The 21,588-nt window shown below is 36.9% G+C and overlaps 5 protein-coding genes across 11 annotated transcripts; 2 read left to right on the top strand and 3 right to left on the bottom strand.

Moving 5' to 3' along the window:
• Positions 1-191: 191 nt before the first annotated feature.
• Positions 192-1,869, bottom strand: LOC103841259 (nuclear transcription factor Y subunit B-10). 5 transcript variants are annotated; one of them, XM_033281204.1, is made up of 8 exons: positions 1,671-1,869; positions 1,358-1,602; positions 1,127-1,277; positions 1,018-1,023; positions 866-931; positions 678-757; positions 603-644; positions 199-568 (listed from the first exon to the last, which is right to left on the bottom strand). In XM_033281204.1, the coding sequence occupies exons 2-6, from the start codon at positions 1,600-1,602 to the stop codon at positions 683-685; spliced, it is 543 nt and encodes a 180-aa protein (XP_033137095.1). In that variant the 5' UTR covers positions 1,671-1,869; the 3' UTR covers positions 199-568; positions 603-644; positions 678-682. The 5 variants fall into 5 exon arrangements, with proteins under 5 accessions (XP_033137092.1, XP_009116027.1, XP_033137093.1 ...); XM_033281201.1 differs by lacking the exon at positions 603-644 and having other exon boundaries at positions 192-494; positions 701-757; positions 1,671-1,868; XM_009117779.3 differs by lacking the exon at positions 603-644 and having other exon boundaries at positions 192-494; positions 701-757; positions 1,127-1,256; positions 1,671-1,863.
• A 526-nt stretch (positions 1,870-2,395) lies between these two features.
• Positions 2,396-4,132, bottom strand: LOC103841260 (interactor of constitutive active ROPs 5). 2 transcript variants are annotated; one of them, XM_033281160.1, is made up of 3 exons: positions 3,891-4,132; positions 3,631-3,805; positions 2,396-3,534 (listed from the first exon to the last, which is right to left on the bottom strand). In XM_033281160.1, exons 1-3 carry the CDS (start codon positions 3,908-3,910, stop codon positions 2,590-2,592), a joined length of 1,140 nt encoding a protein of 379 aa, XP_033137051.1. In that variant the 5' UTR covers positions 3,911-4,132; the 3' UTR covers positions 2,396-2,589. The 2 variants fall into 2 exon arrangements, with proteins under 2 accessions (XP_033137051.1, XP_033137050.1); XM_033281159.1 differs by having other exon boundaries at positions 2,396-3,540.
• Positions 4,133-5,787: 1,655 nt separating this feature from the next.
• On the top strand, positions 5,788-8,873 carry LOC103841262 (pentatricopeptide repeat-containing protein At3g53360, mitochondrial). 2 transcript variants are annotated; one of them, XM_033281088.1, is made up of 2 exons: positions 5,788-8,603; positions 8,644-8,873. In XM_033281088.1, exons 1-2 carry the CDS (start codon positions 6,311-6,313, stop codon positions 8,646-8,648), a joined length of 2,298 nt encoding a protein of 765 aa, XP_033136979.1. In that variant the 5' UTR covers positions 5,788-6,310; the 3' UTR covers positions 8,649-8,873. The 2 variants fall into 2 exon arrangements, with proteins under 2 accessions (XP_033136979.1, XP_009116030.1); XM_009117782.3 differs by having other exon boundaries at positions 5,793-8,730.
• On the bottom strand, positions 8,691-9,831 carry LOC103841261 (DNA-binding protein S1FA1). The gene is made up of 2 exons (XM_009117781.3): positions 9,643-9,831; positions 8,691-9,141 (listed from the first exon to the last, which is right to left on the bottom strand). Exons 1-2 carry the CDS (start codon positions 9,667-9,669, stop codon positions 8,938-8,940), a joined length of 231 nt encoding a protein of 76 aa, XP_009116029.1. The 5' UTR covers positions 9,670-9,831; the 3' UTR covers positions 8,691-8,937.
• A 6,638-nt stretch (positions 9,832-16,469) lies between these two features.
• LOC103841264 (WD repeat-containing protein 20) lies at positions 16,470-20,487 on the top strand. The gene is made up of 11 exons (XM_009117783.3): positions 16,470-16,931; positions 17,310-17,630; positions 17,722-17,830; positions 17,923-18,016; positions 18,528-18,615; positions 18,708-18,791; positions 18,885-18,981; positions 19,046-19,133; positions 19,221-19,326; positions 19,410-19,502; positions 19,580-20,487. The coding sequence occupies exons 1-11, from the start codon at positions 16,749-16,751 to the stop codon at positions 19,994-19,996; spliced, it is 1,680 nt and encodes a 559-aa protein (XP_009116031.3). The 5' UTR covers positions 16,470-16,748; the 3' UTR covers positions 19,997-20,487.
• The last annotated feature ends 1,101 nt before the right edge of the window (positions 20,488-21,588 follow it).

Consider the following 21,588-nt stretch of genomic DNA (forward strand, 5'->3'; position numbering starts at 1 on the left):
TATTTGGTTCGGTTTGATCCGGTTTAGGTACTTTAATCAATACGACTTCTCGGTTCGCTCTAATTCTTGAACCAGATTTATAAACCTCAACCAATTCCAGCTAAACCGTATCAGTACTATCCTTCATTACTGAAGTCAAGCAAGTGTAGAACAAATAAAACTAATCGTTTTTATGAAACAAAGTCACGCAATTGCGGATGAATCAATAGGCTTTTCTTCTTAAGACCAAAAGTTAAAGTTAAGAAACTAAAACAATCAAATGTTGAAACAAAAGTTGCTTCTCAATTCTCATATTTTGAGCAAACCACAATCTCTTCTCAAACTAAAACACAATTCTCATATACAAGAGATACCACAGTTCAAATATATGAACAGTGGATCGCTCAGATTCTCAGAAACAAGAACATGAATAGATAGATGAATCTCCGGAGATTGTGATGAATATCGTTCTACTACTACTCTGCGTTCGGCATCTGAACCATCATATGCGAACCCTACAGTCACCCAAAAAAAAACAGTTTAATCAGTTTTTCTTTTGGTTATTTCATAATATTTACGGTCGTTTAAGCTCTGGATACTAAAAGTCCGAACAAATTTTATACCATTGAACTGTTATAATTCTTGTGTGTACTCTTATTTCTCCTCTATGCGAGAACTACATAGAAGTAAAAATTAACCTTTGCTAAGAGAAAGCACTTACTTGAGCGTTTCCATAAGGACCTTGTGAGAAAGAGCCTTGCTGGCCCTGCTGCAGAAACTGTTCAGAAAGGTAAATATGGGGAAAATTTTAAATTAGCCCACGCGAAACATAAGCACAATGCAAAAGAAAGAAGAAAGAAAAAACAATGTCAATTGGAGAGATTACTTGGCCTGGTTGACCATCTCTCTTAGCACTTGATTCCCCGCCTTTTCCTGATCCCTTGTTGTCACCCTATCAAAATGGCAGAAACAATCCTAATGAGACACAATCATACAACATAAAAGAAGAGCGGTAAGTGAAAAATGAGAACCACTGACCTCCATCTGCAAGATTCCAATCCATATAGCATAGAAAGAGAAGAAAAACAGAGAGTTAGTGAGTTATATCTTTGGTTCAACAAACTGAATAAGCTGAAGTGGAACATACCTCTCTGTATCTCGTCAGGTAAAACTTGAGAGGCTCAACGTACTCTTCAAATCCTAAAGTGGTCATAGCCCAAAGCAAATCATCTCCATTAATAGTCTTCCTCTTCTCTCTCTGGCACTTATCACTCGCTCTGCACAATGAAAGGAACCCACTTTAAGGAATATAAAACAGAATATTCCAACAAATTCAGATATTGACTCAAAACCCTAAATCCCAATTCAAAGAGATTACTCGCTGGTGACGAAGCTGATGAACTCAGAGACGCACTCCTGCATAGTCTCTTTAGCGTCTTTAGCAATCTTGCCGTTAGCAGGCAAACCCCTCTTCATGATTCGGCTTATGTTAGCGATCGGGAGAAACCTATCCTGCTCACGAACATTCATCGACCTCGGGCTCTGATCTCCGCCGCTCTCGTGGCTTCCACCGCCTCCTACTCCGGGACTCATCCCCGACGACTTAGCCTGCGAGTCCGCCATCTAACAACAGAAGAGCGTTAAAACGACATTCATTCGGGAATTGATTGAGAGAGAATCGAAGAACGAACCTGAGAGCGAGCGCGAGAAAGAGATGATGATTTGAAAAAGGCGGGAGAGAGTGAGGGGATGATCGGAGGAGAAAGAGAAGATTGATCGGACGCTGGAGAAGACGAGAGGCGAGAAGCTCTGCGATTGCGAGATTAGGGATTTAGACTTTTTTATCACCGTCCATTTATTATTATTATTATATAAATATAATAGAGACAGTAGTATATACTCTTTTTAGGTTCTTTTAAAATAAAGGAAAAATATGTATATCAAAAATAATAAGCATGCGGGTTGGTTAGTTCGGTTTAGTCGGGTCGGTTAGTTCAATAATTTTGATCTTCTTTAATTTCGATTAAATTCAGTCAAATTCGAATAATTTGATTATTTACGGTTCAAAATATTGGTATAAATTGATTTGGTTTATAAATGTGCCCGAACATAATCTGAAGACCAAAATTTTTGGTTCGCCGCATACCTAAAAGGCTAAAACAGTACTCAACAATTTTTAAATATTCGTACTAGAAATTTGGGAAGTTATTAGCTAGGTCTACAAGCATAATGTTTAGAACTATTTAAGTAATACTTTGCTTAGTTTTATTATTTTACAGTAAAGTTCAAATATATTATTTTATTTACTTGGATACTAATATCTAGAGCTCAAAAACTGCCAATAAAATAGACAATGTAATTCTGTTAGGTCCACAGAAAGAAATGTAGTTTATTTAGTGAGTAAACTTCAGCCAAAAATAATCTGAGTTCTTGATTCTTGAATGCAAAATATCACTTAACAAATACAGTTTTCAACACCAAATGTGGCAACACTTACAAGAAGAAGAGAAAATAAACTTATAGAAATCAAATCGAATTTTACAAATTTACAGGCAACAGCAATGCCAATTTTTCAATATCTTAAAATAGAATCCAAAAAGAATCAAATTATTACTTGTGGTTTTTCTTGAGTAACACACCAAACTTCTTCAACATTTTACCATTCTCAGTAGAATCAATCCTCTCTTCTTCATTGTTCAGTATAGAAGCTGCCGTCTCAGCCGCTTTCCTCCACTGCTCACACTGAACCTTCACTCTCCTTAGCTCAGCTTCCATGGCTTCAGTGTTTGCGCTCTCAACTCTCTTCTCCATTTCACTTCTCAGCCTCTGCAACTCCATCTCCTTATCCATCAAACCCCCTCTCACTTCCACTAAATCTGACTCAAGCTTCTTGAAATCTTCAGCAGCTTCATATCCTTTGCGCAAAACCTCAACTTCAGCTTTAGTTCTCTTCAGCTCCTCAGCTAACTCTGCCTCTCTCTGTGAATACTTTGTCTTAACCGCCTCTGCTTGCTCGTAAGCGCTTCTTATCTGCAGCGTGCTCTGTATATACTCATCTTGGTACCTCCTCTCCGCTACTTCAACGGCAGATTTCAACTGGCTTATCTCTTGCCTCGCAAGTTCCATTCCTTCTTTCAGAGTTTCCACTTCACCTGATGATGATGATGAGTCTCTAACAAGTTTCTCTAAAGACCTTACCTCAAACCTAGAGTTCTCTAGCTCGGACTCAGTCTCAAAGAGCTTGGACTTCAGCTTCTGAACCTCGGTGATGGCGGAAGACAGAGCAGCTGAGTCCAATCCGTGTTGTCTCTTCATAGCATCAACCTCAGATTGCCATGTCTTGTCTCGCTCCTGTGAGAGTTTACGCAGCTCCTCGATTCTTGAATCTTCTGAGGTGTTGATCTCCCTTAGCTGCTGCTTGGCTTCTTCAGCTTCTTGTTTAGCTTCTCTCCTTAATGCTTCTGATCTGTTTAGCTCTTCCTTTGCCTTCTTGAGCTCTTCTTGAAGCTGAGATACCTGTGATTCAAGCTCTGGTACCCTCCCTGTCCTCTTCTTCTGAATCTTGAAATATACAAATACAAATCAAGAATCCAAAGTAAATTGCTTAGACCAAGTCAAGAATCTTTAATATCAATGTAACGTCAAGAGTACCTCATTAAGAGGGATTCTTGGAGAGCGGCGATCAGCAGTAGCTACTTTGGGGGTTTGAGTTTTTGGTGATGTCTTGGTTTTTGGATCAGATTCTAACCCGCTTGGCTTAACTCTCCTAGCAAGTTTGGGAGCTGGTAAAGAGGATTTCTTATGTGGCAGCTCCAAAGAACCAGGCCTATCACACAATCACAAGCACATCAAGAACACTGAAAATAATTAAAAAAAAAAAAAGAATTTCAAGAACAAGATGGGATCATTACCTTAATTTTGGAGTTTGCATTTTTGGTATCAAGAGTTTAAAACCCTCTTTGTGCTGTGTGTAATCAACTGTGTAATGATTGCTTCTAATCTGACAAAACTACATGAAGACAAAGTGAATGTGTGAAAAAGAAGCAAAAGAGGAAACTGGAAGTAGAAAAGATTATCATAAGGATTTATACATCAGACTCAAAGGAAATAGAAAGCTTAAGCAAGTGTACAAAAACAAATAAAAAGAGTTTGAATATACATTATTAGTTAGCTTCAAAGAGACTACTATTGCCACCAAACGAAAGGTGAAGAGACAGAAAGATAAACATTCTGAAGTCTATTTAGAAGAGATGTAGCCGTCAATGTGATGTATCAAAGCACAAAGATAAACCCTATTACAAGCAAAGAAAGCTCCATATCTTACCCATAATCTTTTTTGGTTGTCAAGTCACCAATTTTTCTGGTTTTTTTTGTTTTTACTTTCAAAAGGAAAAATGGAATTATGTGGGAGAAGAGACAATATCTTGGCATTTAGTCAATGTGAGATTTTGTTTTATTAGGTGGATCTTCCCAAAAAAGAAACACAGATCCACAAGTAACAATACCCAGAAAATTAATCATTTACATATTTCCTAAAACTAGAATCTTGTAACATATTCTGCAAAAAGAAGAATAAAACACACAACAAAAACACTTTTACTTTTTTGCAGGAAAATAATTATCATTACGACTGAATTGGAGTAGAGATAAGCATATATAAACCTTAAACTCATACAATTCTACAGCAAATGAGCAAAACAAACATGTAAAGTTACCTAGAAACGCAAAATGAATGTTGCGTTCTAACTGTGATCACATCCAAAACCTCAAGAATGATAAGTTTTTTTCACAAATCAAGGAAAATATCAGTTTAGAATTGGTAACAAACCAGGTGAATGAAAAAAAAATAAAGAAGAGAAATATTCTTTTGACAGAGTCGTGAAGAAATATTCTTTTTACCTGTCCGTCGATTTAGCTTCCTTTAGTTGAATAAATCGAATTGGTGTTCAAAAAAAAAAGTTGAATAAATCGAATTAATAAAGAAAAAAGAAAAGACAAACGAAACTGAAGAATTGCAGAATGAAGTTTAGAACTGATCTTTAGACTCGTCGGATTTGCTTTTTTTTCTCACTGACTCACGAAGCCTCTCTTTTTTTCTCAGTGTGCAAAATTTGTTTTCAACTTTGTTGAAAAAATAAAGTATTATCAAAAATAACGCCTAAAGTAATGATTGTGTTGTTTCCACATCTCTTCCTTCATTTTCAATACTTTGAAATATTTATTTCTGTAAACCTTTTCACATTAGTGGCATACATTTGACCTTGGATTCGTTGTGGTTCTACTGAAAACTCGATTTGTTTTTTGGAATGATTAAATTCTCATGGGGGGAATGATAATGCCATCACTAAATATTAGGGGGTTATTTTGGAAATAATTGAGAGAATGAAACGAAAAGTAAAAGAACGTGGAAGAGGCGTTTTTTTAGCTACGCGCTTGTTGACGGGCCCGAGTCACGTGCCATTGTTCGGCCTCATATTGCTCACTTCAGAACAAACGAACGAACGGTCACGCAACACAAGTCACAAAACAAAGACAATCCTAGCATTTTTTTTTTGTGTATTATAAAATCTACATTTCAATAAATTTAATTTTTAACAGCCTTTTTGATCATGTTATCATTATATGGCCCAGGTGGTCCAGATTTTGCCGTATGAATTATCTTACATCCGAATTATTGTTTCTTTAGTTTAGTCACATGTTACAGTTTTGATCATATCCAATTATCCATCGATCGGAACACGTGATCAAATGTTACTTGGATAAATCACGGGTTACGCCATCTTCTTTGATGGGCCAGAAAGTAAACTTAAGGCCCACCCCTTCTCTCTTTCATGTTTCACCACTGGTTTAACTAATTGAACCAAAGATTAAACCGTCACCAGAATTTGAACCACTATCATTACGGTTGAAAAGAAACATAATCTAACATCTTCGTAGATTATGTGCTTTGTCTTTGTGTTTCGAACTTGGGGGAAGATTACATGGTTTTAGCATCTGTGTTTCTCTAGTTTCTACTGCAAATTGGTAACGCTTTGCTCATGTTAATTGAAAGATCAAAGCTTTACTACCGTCTCTTTCGTGTTTTTGACATTGCACACCACCTGCTCGATAAAATGCCTGCAATATTTACTCGTCGGCATAGGTACCTCTTCTAATGCCACCAGTAAAACTTCTTGTTCGGCTACACAAGAGTTCGCAAATGGCTTCTTGTGCATTTGCTAAGATAGTGAATCCTTTGCTTAGTTTGTTGGATGCTTCTCTGAACGACATCCCTTTCAAGCTGAACCATCCGCAAAGAGGTGTTTGCTAGGATCAAAAGAGCTTGATCGAAATGGAAAAAATGTTAAGATCAGGAGCTAGAGCCGCCTTCAGAAACAATCAGATACCGTCAACATCAAGTGTTGTATCAACCATCAAGACCGAAGAGTCGATGAATGATCACATCAACTCCCTCTGTAAACAAAAGTTTTACAAGGAAGCAATGGAAGCGTTCGACTCTGCGCAAAAGAACTCAACCTTCAAGATAAGGTTACAAACCTATACTTCTCTAATTTGCGCTTGCTCTTCTTCGAGGTCTCTAGCACAAGGCAGAAAGATACACGATCAAATTTCGAAATCCTACTGCAAGCACGATACCGTTCTCAACAATCACATTCTCAGCATGTATGGTAAATGCGGCTCGCTGAGGGAAGCTAGAGAAGTTTTTGATTTCATGCCTCAGAGGAACTTGGTATCTTACACGTCTGTGATCACTGGCTACTCTCAGAACGGTCAGGAAGGGGAAGCAATCAAATTATACATGGAAATGCTTCAGGCAGGTTTGGTTCCTGACCAGTTCTCATTTGGAAGCATCATCAAAGCCTGCGCCAGTGCTGGTGATGCTGCGTTAGGGAAGCAACTGCATGGTCAAGTCATCAAGGTGGAACCTAGTTCTAGTCTTTTCGCTCAAAATGCTCTGATTGCTATGTATGTTAGCTTTGGTAAAATCTCAGATGCAAGGAGAGTGTTCTGTGGTGTCCCAGTGAAGGATGTAATCTCCTGGGGCTCAATCATCGCAGGGTTCTCGCAACTTGGGTATGAGTTTGAGGCACTGGGGCACTTAAAAGATATGTTGTCTTATGGTGTTTGCCAGCCAAATGAATATATATTTGGTAGCTCTTTGAAAGCTTGCAGCAGTCTCCTTCGAGCAGATTACGGAAGCCAAATACATGGCTTGTGCATCAAGTCTGGCTTCTCCGAAGACGCGTTTGCAGGCTGCTCTCTCTGCGACATGTACGCTAGATGCGGCTTTCTTCGCTCCGCTAGGGGAGTTTTTAATCAGATAGAAAGGCCCGACACAGCGTCGTGGAACGTGATCATAGCTGGACTAGCGAATAACGGTTACGCTGATGAGGCTGTAATGTTCTTCTCTCGGATGAGGAGCTCTGGTTTTGCTCCTGACGCTACCTCCTTGCGCTCTTTGCTCTGTGGTCAGACGAACGAAATGGGACTGCGTCGAGGCGTGCAGATTCACTCTTTCGTCGTTAAGTACGGCTTGGTTACAGATCTTTCGGTTTGCAACTCCCTGCTTACCATGTACGGCTGCTGCTCGGACTTGAATCTTTGTTTTAGGATGTTTGAAGAGTTTAGAAAAAAAGCAGATTCCGTTTCTTGGAACGCTATTCTGACGGCGTGTTTGCGGCATGAACAGCCAGCAGAGGTGTTGAGATTGTTTAAGATGATGTTCTTCTCTCAATGTGAGACAGATCACATAACCATGGGTAATCTGTTGCGTGCTTGTGTGGAGATTTCATCTCTAAAACTAGGAAGTCAAGTCCATTGCTATAATCTAAAAACTGGATTGGTTCTTGAACAGTTTATAACGAACGGACTCATTGATATGTACGCCAAGTGTGGGTCGTTGGAGCAAGCGAGGAGTATATTTGATTCGATGGATAACAAAGATGTAGTCTCGTGGAGCAGTTTGATAGTTGGATATGCACAATCTGGATTTGGAGAAGAAGCTCTCACATTGTTCAAGGAAATGAAAAGTTCAGGAACAAAGCCAAACCATGTAACGTTCGTCGGTGTTCTTACTGCTTGTAGTCATGTTGGGTTAGTGGAAGAAGGCTTGAAGCTATATTCAATCATGCAAAGTGAACACGAGATAACACCGACGAAAGAGCATTGCTCTTGCGTAGTCGACTTGCTAGCACGTGCTGGGCATTTAGATGAAGCAGAAAAATTCATCGACAAAATGGAGTTGGAGCCTGATGTAGTCGTGTGGAAGACTCTCCTCTCTGCTTGTAAAACCCAAGGAAACGTTGATCTCGCACGAAAAGCTGCTGAAAACATTCTGAAGATCGATCCTTGCAACTCTACAGCTCATGTATTGCTCTGTGGGATACACGCTTCTTCTGGAAACTGGGAAGACGCTGCGTTGATGAGGAGCTCGATGAGAAAGCATGATGTTAAAAAGGTTCCCGGACAGAGCTGGATTGAAGTTAAGGATGAAAGGCATGTATTCTTTGCTGAGGACGTTCTTCATCCAGAGAGGGATGATATATATACAGTCTTGCATAACGTCTGGTTGGAGATGGTTAATGAGAGTAGGCCGCAACACAAAAGAAGTCTCCAGTTTATACATTAGAGTGGATACACAAAACTTTCTTTAATTCTTGTAACATTAGAGGCGCTTTGTGGAGTCATATGTAACAATATGAAGAAATGTGGAGTTACATGTGATTATTATGTATCTTAGCTGAAGCTGAAGCTCGATGCATGTCCCTTTAAGCTTCCCAGAACAACTCTCTTTGTAACCATATTCAAAACTTAGGAGAAGACAACTTCTTATGTGTCTCCATCATACATATCTCATGACACAATTAAAGGAAGAAAAATGTTATTAAAGCAAACAAAAAAAAAGACTTTATCCAGTTCTGGACAAGACACAAAGAGTGATGAAGCTAAGGTAGGTTTTTATTCTCCAGGCACGGAGACTCCTTGCTTCAGCTTCTCCCGCTTGAGCTTCTTCTTAGAAACGGGCTTCTTCTTCCTTGGAGGTAGGTTCTTCTGAGCATACACGTACATCACGTAGTTGGCGACAAGGAGCCCAACAAGTGGAACTCCGATAACAAGCAGCACGATTAGTCCCGGATTCATTCCTTTGGCTTCAGCAGCCGCCTACGAATTGCCAAACCAAACGAGTGCATATCATATCAAGCATAGAAACAAAGATCTAGGACAGAGGAAATCAAGTGCTGTTCACAAGAAATTGAACAAAACACACCAGGGCCTCGAATATACCAAGCAAAACGTGCATGCAACAGGAAATGCGATCGTTTGTAAACCATCACACTATCAATAGTGACATAATGTTTCAAAATGAGAAGACGACATAACAGTGCATACAAGACCTAAGATAGATTCATCTTTTTGCATAGTTCAGGGGAAGCTAGACTTGAAAATTGATACGCATGCATGCAACCTCACACCTGAATGAGATCGCAATTTCTTTTTTTCCTAAAATTAAATTATGCATATCACATTGGTTTCTTAGATCATTAACAAAATAGTATAGGTTCCCAAACATCCCTAAGAAATATAATTGACGGCATCACAGAAAAATAACCGTTGAATCATACAGAAGCAGCAAGTATAGGGACGATGGACGATGGACGATACCTTTCTGGCAAAATCTTCGCCGTCCATGATTGCGATCCGAGATCTGTTAAGATCAGCACCAGCAACGTAAGAATGGTATGATGAGAAGGAGAATGATTTTTTAAGAAACGGAGATCTGTTTTCAAACAATTAAGGGAAGAGATTATTAAGACACAAACACACGCAGATATGTTACTACACGTGTTTTGTCCACCACTACGTAGCCACTTCCTGTCATTGGAAAACTATTACTTGGACGGTTGGACCCCTTGCATTTCATGAATTTTCCGTTTCAAACCGTAACTTTTGTAATGCAAAGTTAGACCCCTAAGTAAACTATAATTGTTTAATCTGGTTTTAATTCGGTTTCGCTTTACCAATAATAGAACTCAGAATAAAACTTATGTTTGAATTGTCTAGTTTACAAAGTGCATAAAAATTTCACCGAAATTTGGTAGGATGTTTGATGTGTAAGATTTTATATTGTTTTAAGTTTTATAACACTATAAAATACATAATCAATCAAATTCAATCAAAAGAAAATGTGATCGAGTTTTCTAATACCATTGTATCTTTTGTGAGGGTTTATAAAATAATGGAGAATGAAGTATTTATTTAGAGGAACTCTTGTCAAAGTTATTATAGTTTTTTTTGGAGAATATTAGTAATTAGTATTATTATCAATTATTATTGTTTTTTCGCCTTTCTTTGTTTCTTCTTTGTGATATTTTATGGTAATGTTTTCTTATATATCATGTACTAGGTGTTTTCCTGCACCATGTGCAGTAATAAATTTTTTAAAAGTTAAATTATATTTAAAATGAAATTTATTAATATAATATATTTTATTATTTTTGACTAATGTTTAATATAAAGTTGATTTTAAGCACAAAATTAAGAAAAATAATAATTTTATTTATTTTAAATTACATTTAATAATATATATGTAATATATTTAAAATTCTAATCTTAGATAAATTTTTATCTATTTATTTTGGTTAAATGTATTAAATCAACTTGTATAAAATTACTAAAAATCATATAAAAATTGTATAGTTATTAAAAATTATAACTAAACAATATTAATAAAATTTGTAGATATCTAAGAAAAACTAATGAAATTATGATTAACAATTTATTAATTCTTTAAAAAAGATGTAGAAAATTTTGAAAATATTAGTAATAAAAATTTTATAATTATAAAAATACAATTAAATAATGTATTTCGAAATTTATAATGCATATTTCAATATATTTATTTTAGGGATTATTTATGAATTATTACCATATTTTAAAAAGTTTACCAAAAATATAAATCAACATTAAATGTAATGTATTAATTATTGTCATATTTTATAACGTTTACCAAAAATATATGTCAGTAATAAATGTGATTGTCTATGTCATATTAATTATAAACCATGTCATCAGTCTTGTTAGTCATGTCATCATTTTTTTTGTAAAAATGATTATACAGAGGACATGTGGCAAAATTACTTCGCAAATATAGTATATGAGATTAAAAATTATAACTAAACAATATTTATAAAATTTGTGGATATCTAAAAGAAACTAATGAAATTACGATCAACAATTTATTAATTTTTTAAAAAAGATGTAGAAATTTTTGAAAGTATTAGTAATAAAAATTGTATAATTATAAAAATACAATTAAATAATTTATTTCGAAATTTCTAATGCATATTTCAATATATTTATTTTAGTGATGATTTATGAATTATTACCATATTTTAAGAAGTTTACCAAAAATATAAATTAACATTAAATGTAATGTATTAGTTATTGCCATATTTTATAAAGTTTACCAAAACTATATGTCAGTAATAAATGTGATTGTCCATGTCATATTAACTATAAGCCATGTCATCAATCTTGTTAGCCATGTCATTATTTTTTCTGTAAAAATAATTGTAGAGAGGACATATGGCAAAATCACTTCGCAAATATAGTCTAGGGGATTTAATCATACTAATGAGTTTATTAATAAAGAAAAATGGCAAAAATATGAAATAAATAGGCGGTAAAAAAGCCACAAATGTATTATTTTAAATGCACAAACTGAGTACAACTTCTTGTATCTGAGAATGGAAACATTTTGACCAAAATAATGTGTCTCGAGAGCATCTTATGTTCGTTCGGCTATTTTGGGATTGAAATAAATGTTGTTACCATTTTAAAAACTTGTTTGTAAGTTTAGTGGGTTGTGTTTATGTTTGTTTGTGAATTATTTTCTGCATGATTATGTTGCAATTGGCGTGTTTTCAAAGTTGCTAACTTGTGTTATGGAGATTGTGTGTATGAGTGTTAGTGTATTTAGTTAAGATGGTGTTGTAAGTTTATTACAAGACATTATATTTCATAATCGCAATTAAATAACTTGAGTAACAATTAGAAAAATATGGATATCGATTCAAGATTACTCTCTACTCTCCCTTTTTTCTCCTTCTCGATAAGAGTTGCTCTTTTGTTTCCCTCCGGAAGATTCAGAGCTACACACCACAAAATCCACAATATTTACATATCACACTAATATATATTCACCTTCCAAAGAATCTAATAAAGTGTCCACCCAAAATCACATCTTCTCCACTCGCCGACGTGTTGGACGTAAGGCTTCACATCTTCATAATTCACCAGTTACCAGAGCTTCCATGTAGGCCACATCAAGTTCAGACTGTTCAGGTGTTTTATCAACCAAGACCTTTCTTCCCTGGGTGTTGCTACCAGAAAGAGATTCTGCAAGTTGTTTGGACCAATTTAGCATATGTGATACAATTTAGCATGTGCCGCTTCAACACCAAACAACACTGAGCGATCAAAGACCTCTTTAATCATTGAATCTCTACATCTACGAGCTTTCCGTTCTTTATCATCATTATCTTCGTTTCGGTCATATCCATTGTTATCTCCCAAAAAAACACCAGCGATCTTGCTCTACGATTTAACCTATATCCCAACGATCTTGGAAGTGGATTTCCATAGAAACTACCAGCGAAACCAGACGAGAAAATACTACTACGATAGAGTACATTTCGCTTCAAACTACTCCCTAAACGAACGAACATGAGAATCAATCTGTTTTTTCACACCATTTCGTACCTAGATTTTGATATGAGAGGAAGCAGCTCGCACCACGAAAAATTATCTTCTTCTGGAGGATACTCGAGAACGCCATTGCTCTAAGTCACCTCCCTCTACGCGAAAGCTTCTGAAAAATCTCAGAGAAGATCGAGAAAATTTAAGATATCACCTCCAAGAAGATGAAGATATGTTGTTTGAGCGAAAACTTATTGTTAGATTCTGTTTGTAGGGTCTACTAGAATCTCAGTTTGAAAAGAAAGCAAGTTAGCAACGAAAGAAAGGAAGTAGACGAGAGAGACGAATGAATTTTTATGTTACTTGGTTCCTACATGTTTATTGTCACTAGCAAACCGGTTTAACACTCTTTTCACTTTTATTTATTAAAAATTTGATATCAAATCAAATCAAAGATCGGTTTTAACCGGTTTAACTCAAAACATTTATCGAACCATCATCACTCATCAGTTAGATATCTCATATCTAAATCCAAAACCAATAAACTGTATGCAATAATACATGTATATATAACTATGTTTCACAATCGCAAATTGCAATTAAAATAACTTGAGTAACCATTAGAAAAATATCGATATTGATTCAAGGTTAGTCACTCTATTCCCCTCTTCCCTTCTTCTCGAGAAGAGCTGCTCTTTTGTTTCCCTCCGGAAGTTCCAGAGCTACACACCGCAGCGTCCACTATCTGTATAGATCACATTAATATATATTGAAACTTTGTGATCCATTAATCATGTTGGTAAAAAATAAAGATATTCACCTTCCGAAAAATCTAGTAACGGGTCAACCCGAAATCACATCTAAGAAGGTTCTCTACTCGCATCTAAGGCTTCACATCTTCATAATTCGCCAATTACCAGAACTTCCACGGAGAAAACCGTCAGAGGTAATGCTGTGTTGCTGCCAAGTGAGAGTATCTTCTTCAAAGATTATTGAGTTTAAAGATTGAACTCTAGATTCTTTTTTTTTTCTTTTTGGTTCTTTTTAAGTAAGATTGTCAACAAAGTAAGTAAGGGACAAAACTGATAATACTGAATTTCTCATTTCTATAGAATGGAGAAAAAGACGTTCTGACTTTATTTGTGTAGATAACTTACACGAGTCACAACTAAACACAACATGTCAAAATGTTGTCAAAGACATTAATCTTTTTGTATCTTACAAGCTAGATATAGGCATAGAACAATGTATCATCCATCATGTTTCAAATTAGCTCGAAGCGCAACCATTAAACAATGTCTCATCATGTTTCAGATTTGTTTCTATTGTGATGTTTGATTGGTTAGAGTAATTAAATTGTTATTATTATTATTGTTAGGATATATGATACATGTCAATTTTATAAGTCCATTTTAAATATAAATTAATAACTTTGTATTATTAGATAAAGGTATGATTCTAATTTAGTAGATTAGATATCACAAGTATTAAATTAATGATGGAATGTATATCATCGGTTCAATATCGGGTTCTCATAAATGGTCAAACACGTGGTCTTATTGTTTCCCATAGAGGCTTACGTCAAGGAGATCCTTTATCGCCTTATTTATTTATTCTATGCACAGAGGCCTTAATTGCAAATATAAAAAAGGCAGAGAGAGGGCATTAATTAACGGGGATGAAGGTAGCGAGAGCTTGCCCGTCGATATCACATTTGCTATTTGCGGATGATAGTCTATTCTTTTGTAAAGCTCAAAGGGATGAGTATCAAACTATCCTTAGGATTTTGAAGGAATATGAGACAGTTTCAGGACAATTAATAAATTTTGAGAAGTCTTCAATTCAATTTGGACATAGGATTGAAGATTCTGTCAAACAAGATTTAAGGGATATTTTGGGCATCCAGAACCTTGGAGGCATGGGATCATACTTGGGTTTACCGGAAAATATGGGGGGCTCAAAGATTCAAGTTTTTAGTTTCGTCCAAGATCGTTTAAATAATAGAGTCAATGGGTGGACTTTTAGGTTCTTCACAAAAGGAGGAAAAGAAGTGATAATTAAATCAGTGATCACTGCATTACCAAATCATACGATGTCCTGCTATCGTTTGCCGAAAGCAACTGTAAAGAAACTGACGAGTGCGGTCTCACAATTCTGGTGGAGTCCAGGGGGAAGCACAAGAGGCATGCATTGGAAATCATGGGATAAGGTGTGTGCAGACAAAGAAGAAGGAGGTTTGGGGTTTAAAGACATCACAGATTTTAATACGGCAATGCTTGGTAAACAGTTATGGCGCCTGATAGAAAAGCCAAATACTTTATTCTCTCGAGTTTTCAAAGGTCGGTATTATAGGAATGCTTCGCCTTTGGAACCGATTCGTTCATATTCTCCGTCATATGGCTGGCGGAGTATTGTTTCTGCTAGATCTCTGGTTAGCAAATGACTAATCAAAAGGGTGGGATCAGGGTCTTCTATATCTGTATAGAATGATCCTTGGCTCCCAACCACTCGCCCGAGACCAGCTAATAAAAATCAACACAATTTATATCCGGACCTTACAGTAGAATCCCTCATTGATTCTACATCGCGTACTTGGAATTTAGAGGTAATTCGTGCGTTGGTGGATCCTCAGGATGCAAAACTTATAGAAAGTATACCACTGGACAGGACTCAACGGGTAGATAGAGATGGATGGCACTTTACAAAAAATGGAAAATTTTCGGTTAAATCAGGATATCAGGTAGAACGTATCTATCCAGATAGAGATAGACCACCGTTACTGATTGGTCCTACAGTGGATGTTTTAAAGGCTCACTGCTGGAAAATACGGTGCCCACCGAAATTAAAACATTTTCTATGGCAATTAATGACAGGATGCATCGCAGTGCGGAAGAATTTACATGCAAGAGGGATTAAAGGGGATATATGTTGTGTAAGATGTGGAGCTCTGGAGGAATCGATAAATCATGTTTTTTTTTAATGTCCTCCAGCTCTTCAGGTTTGGGCTCTTTCGAAGATACCATCAAATCCAACTATTTTTCCAACAAATTCCCTCTTTACAAACATGGATCATCTATTCTGGAGAATTCCCCCGTCGATGGAAGATCATCAGTTTGCATGGATACTTTGGTACATTTGGAAAGCTAGGAATAATAAAGTTTTTAGTAATTTGGATATGGACCCTATGGATACGCTTAAACTGGCTGAAACAGAATCGATATTGTAGGCGGAAGCACAAATAGCAATCGATCAGAGGATGATAACATCAATAATAGATCCGATATTACCGTCGATACCAGGTAGATGGTGTTTTACAGATGGCTCATGGAAAGAGGGTGTTAGTTTCTCAGGACAAGGTTGGCTTAGTACTTTGGAAGGTTTTGATGGTTTGTTGGGGGCGAGAAATGTCAGGGCTAGTCTTTCGCCTCTTCATGCGGAAATAGAAGCGTTACTCTGGGCAATGGAATGCATGAGGAATTTACGTCAATTTCAGGTTACGTTTGCAACGGATTGTTCTCAATTGGTGAAGATGGTTTCGGAACCAGAAGAATGGCCAGCTTTTGCAAATTATTTAGAAGACATCACGATCCTGAAGGAGAGCTTCATAAGAGCATACATTATCTATGTACCACGGACGCAAAATTCAAAGGCGGATAGTCTGGCACGCAGTGCTAGGAAGCAATCGTCTTTTGTCGTTCACATGGTTTTAGCTCACCCGGTTTGGTTCACAAAGTCAACATGATGCTGTAATGCTGATGACAAAAAAAAAAAAAAAAGATTAGATATCACAAGTCAAATAAGATGTAAAATTGATTAGCCCAAATAAATATATAAAAAAATTATTTATACTAGTTGTTTGGTGGATTGATCCAAATGGTTGGAAAAAAAACAAGGCAAGCTGAATAAAAGTAAAAAAATTAAAGTTGGTGGTCATAATAAAATTCTGTTTTGTGAGAAGTAGCACACGTCCCTGGAGATAAAAGGAAAGAGAGAAACGAAACCCTAAGAAGAGGAGGATCGGGTCGTCGAACCTTTTTTCTGATCAGAGAAGAGAAGAAGGAAAAGCAAAGATGATGAACACTTCTAACGGAACGATATCGGGGCCATCTTCATCGTCTTCACCGGCTGCGAACCCTCAGGCACCTGGGATTAAGACTTATTTCAAGACCCCCGAAGGCAAGTACAAGCTCCACTACGAGAAGACTCATTCTTCTGGTCTCCTTCACTACGCTCATGGCAAAACCGTTACTCAGGTTAGTCTATTCGTTTACGGATTGCTTCGATCGAATCTGATTTTGGGTTTTTGATTTCTGATTCGTTCAATCGGAATTTTTTTTAGAGATTTAGTGAAATTTTGAATTGCAATGCTTAAAGGTTGTAACTTTATCAATGGGTTTGATTAGCAATGCCTAAAGGTTGTAACTTTGATCAATGGGTTTGATTAGCAATGCCTAAAGGTTGTAACTTTGATCAATGGGTTTCATTAGCTTTGCTTAAAGGTTGTAACTTTGATCAATGGGTTTCATTAGCTTTGCTTAAAGGTTGATTAGCTTTGGTCAATGGGTTTTCATTAGCTTTGCTTTCCTTTAGAATTATATAGCTAATGGAGAGTTTACTTTTTGCGTTGTTAGGTAACTCTAGCTCAGCTTAAGGAAAGAGCTGCTCCTTCGACTCCAACTGGTACTTCTTCGGGTTACAGTGCGAGTAGCGGATTCCGTTCAGCGACAGCGAGGTTGCTAACCGGGAATGGGAACCGCGCGCTTAGCTTTGTTGGAGGTAATGGAGGGGGCAAAAACGTGAGTGCTAGTTCGAGGATTAGTGGCTCCTTCGCTGCTGCTTCTAACTCCAGCACTTCGATGATGACGAATACGAACTTTGATGGGAAAGGAACTTACTTGGTATTCAATGTGGGTGATGCTGTTTTTATTTGTGACTTGAACTCACAGGAAAAGGTAATTAATTACTGCTGGTTGTTCTGTTTCTTTTCAAGACTTGGCTGTAGTGTTCTGGTATTGAGAATTTTTCTTCTTTTTTTTGATGTAGGATCCAGTAAAGTCTATCCATTTCAGTAATTCGAACCCTATGTGCCATGCTTTTGATCCTGATGCTAAGGATGGGCATGACTTACTTATTGGGCTGAACTCTGGCGATGGTGAGAAGGATTTTGAGCTCGTTCTTTTTAACCTCTCATCTAGATGCGTTGTACCGTGGATTGATAGTTACTGTCTGTGTGTGTTATTGCAGTGTACACTGTATCGCTGAGACAACAACTACAGGACGTCTCTAAGAAGCTAGTTGGAGCACTGCACTATAATAAGGACGGCTCCGTGAATAACAGGCAAGAGTCTTTACCTGTCGTCACCTCTTTATTGTGTCATTATTCATCTGGTTCATGTTTGTTTTTTGTAAGGGTCTGTTTGCGTGTTTTTGTTTGTACTTCTGCTAGTGTTTTGTCAATGAGGCAAGCTTGGGCAGTTTATCTACTGGATTTGTGCTCTAGGCAATTCTCAGCGACAGTAGATTAGTCAGATTATTACAGACAGGATGTAGTCTCAAAGGAGAACGATTTTAGTTGGTTAAGATGGAACATAAAACGACAATGAAACAAGTTTAGATAGTTCATTTTTTTTTGTCGTTGACTTTGTTATGAATGTGTATGCTCAAGGAATCTTTTGACAGTAGATTACTCAATTTACTACAGAACATGATGTAGTCTCTGAGGATAACAGTTTTGGTTGGTTGAGTTGAAACATGAATGTGGCCAAAAGTCCTTTGACCTCTGAAACTTAATTTTAATTTGGAGTAATTTCCTCTCTAGGATTAAAATAAACTTTGTTGCTTTGTCACAGCCGTTGTACAAGTATTGCTTGGGTGCCTGGAGGTGATGGAGCATTTGTCGTTGCTCATGCCGATGGCAATTTGTACGTGTATGAGAAGGCAAGCTCAGATTCCAGAATACTGTTTTTGATGTGTTACTTTAGTTTGCCTGATCTTGTCTAATAATTGATCCTGATTAATTTAACTTATAGAACAAAGATGGTGCCACTGATTCAACATTTCCTGCTATAAGAGATCCTACACAATTTACGGTTGACAAGGCAAAATATAGCAAGGTACTTGATTAGCAACCATCTCCTTAGATCCTTATATAGATGCTAGAAGCGTATGGATGTAATATTGTTGATTTCCGTGAGTAATTGATGCAGAGTAACCCTGTTGCGAGATGGCATATCTGTCAAGGTTCAATCAACAGCATTGCATTCTCAAACGATGGGTCACACTTGGCCACTGTTGGAAGAGATGGTAAGACACTTGATAAAGAAGTGTTTCTTAACTAAATCATTTAAGCTTTCTTACCATTTTACAGGTTATCTTCGCGTTTTTGACTTCTCAACCCAGAAGCTAGTATGCGGTGGAAAAAGTTACTATGGTGCTCTGCTCTGCTGTTCTTGGAGGTGACTTGAAACAATTCCTTAAGAAAATTTTCATCATTTTGCTCAGAATGAAACTGTAACATTGACAAAACGTGATGATATTGACAGTATGGATGGGAAGTACATATTGACAGGAGGTGAAGATGACTTGGTTCAAGTGTGGAGTATGGAAGATCGTAAGGTCGTGGCGTGGGGTGAGGGTCATAACTCGTGGGTAAGGTTTTTGATTTTTATTTTATTTTTTTTGTTAAGTTCAGACTCTCTTCAGTTGATTCGTGTTGAAATGCTTGCTCTCAGGTAAGTGGAGTAGCGTTTGATTCCTATTGGTCTTCACCAAATACGGATGGTTCAGGAGAGCATGTCATGTACCGGTTTGGATCAGTTGGTCAGGTATTGTTGCTTCATGCTCCTTTAGTGACTTCGTCTCCAAGTCTTTTCGCCTCTCACACACTTTTCTGGATCCCCAGGACACACAGCTACTTCTCTGGGACCTTGAAATGGACGAGATCGTGGTTCCACTCAGGCGACCACCAGGAGGATCTCCCACTTACAGCACGGGAAGCCAATCTGCTCACTGGGACAACGCCATACCAATGGGAACTCTTCAACCCGCTCCTTGCAAGCGTGACGTTCCAAAGCTCTCGCCGGTCATAGCTCACCGTGTTCACACTGAGCCACTCTCGGGTCTGATGTTCACACAAGAATCAGTGGTAACAGCTTGTCGAGAAGGCCATATAAAGATCTGGACAAGGCCCAGTGCCTCAGAATCCCAATCCAACAGCTCAGAAGCAAATCCTGCGATTGCACTCTTGAGCTCAAGCTTCCCCAAGGACAACAAAGGATCACTGAGCAGCAAGATCGGCGGTTCTAGTTTGAAGCAGTGATTAGAGATCATGCTGTCTGATCAATCAGGTGCCATTGTTTAGTCATGTTTTCTCCATCTAAAGTGGGAAAGGAAAAGCCCTGTGAATAAAAGTTTCTGCTGGGTTTTTTTTTTTAAATTTATAAGAAGATCAAAATCTGACTGTATATTGGAGGCTGACAAAGTTGTGGGCATAGAAAAGAAGATATGAGACGAAAGAGATGTTTTAATTTTTCTGATGTAATTATAAGAAGAAGAAGAAGAAAAGGTGTTTTTGGTTTTCAGGGTTTTATGTCCGGAAGACTTTCTTCATCAGCCAATAATGGGAACCTTGGTACTCCTGAAGAATGTCACTCTTTTATTTTCATTCAGTCTCTGCAGACACTACTAAAGGATCGATGCCTTCTTTATCTATTTTAATTATTTGGTTTCTCTGAAATAATGTCATAACCTGCATTTTTGTTTTATGAGTGAATATCCCAAAAGTCACTTGGCCTTTTGTTGTTTCTATTATTTTTGTGTATATGTTTAATTTAAACATCTCATAGCTTAAACACGAGATTGTGTCACGGTCCGAGTAAACGGTACTGGTGGGAAAGAAAAAAGAGATCCGCGACACGACCGACAAGAGATAAACCGAGGGAAGGGTCAGTCACTCACCTACCGATTTTGGAACATTCATTTCTTTGTCTTTTCCCCTTATCACACTCCTATCTTGACCATACTTTTTCATACGACGTGACAACAAATGATCATAGTATTTATTTGATAATTATCATAAGACATCATCATCTAATATTTTGTTGGATCTCAGTCTCAACTCTCCAAGTGTCAGTAGCTACGTATACTTGAAGATGTGTAAGGTGTTTGATAATCTTATTCTCTTCACATGTGTGGCTAAAATGGGTCTTCCTTGTATAAGCCCGTAAAAGCAGAAGAATCCTGAAAGGACACACTCGAGAATTAATTTATTAATACACCTTTATGGTTTTGACTTTTTCTTGTTATCTCTCTAATTTTAGTCTAAGCTTTTGATGTCTAGGTACCAATCAAGAAGTCAAGATTCAACACAGCTGGAACAAAAACAACTATTGCAAGCAACAATAAATGTTATTAAAGTATAAATTATAATGAATACTCCAACTGATAGAAAATTGGAATCGTGATATTGTCAAGCGTCCGTGGATCGGATTCACTCGCCAAATCATAAGCCATACTTCTTTAATGAGTACTTTCTAGGGATAAATTGCATTATATCTATTCTATTGAAATGAAAATGAAGTAAAAATAATATTTACCTGAGTGGATTTCTACAGATTTTCATTTTTTAATAATCTAACCATTTCATTTATTATTTTCATTTAAGTATTTTATTATACTTTTCACATTCATTTTTTATTTTTCTGAATTATTTCATTGATTGTATTTACCATAATAATTTAATGTCATTTATTTTACGTATTAACCATACTAATTTCACGTGTTTAAATAAAATTACTCTATTAGTGACAAGAATTCAAATCGGTTAAAAATTATTTTTATTTGCTTACATAATCAGCTAGACATGGGCATTCAAATATACATTCACATACATATCAGTTTTTATGGATATCA

This window comes from Brassica rapa, chromosome A09, assembly GCF_000309985.2.
Source record: "Brassica rapa cultivar Chiifu-401-42 chromosome A09, CAAS_Brap_v3.01, whole genome shotgun sequence".
Classification (NCBI taxonomy): domain Eukaryota; kingdom Viridiplantae; phylum Streptophyta; class Magnoliopsida; order Brassicales; family Brassicaceae; genus Brassica; species Brassica rapa.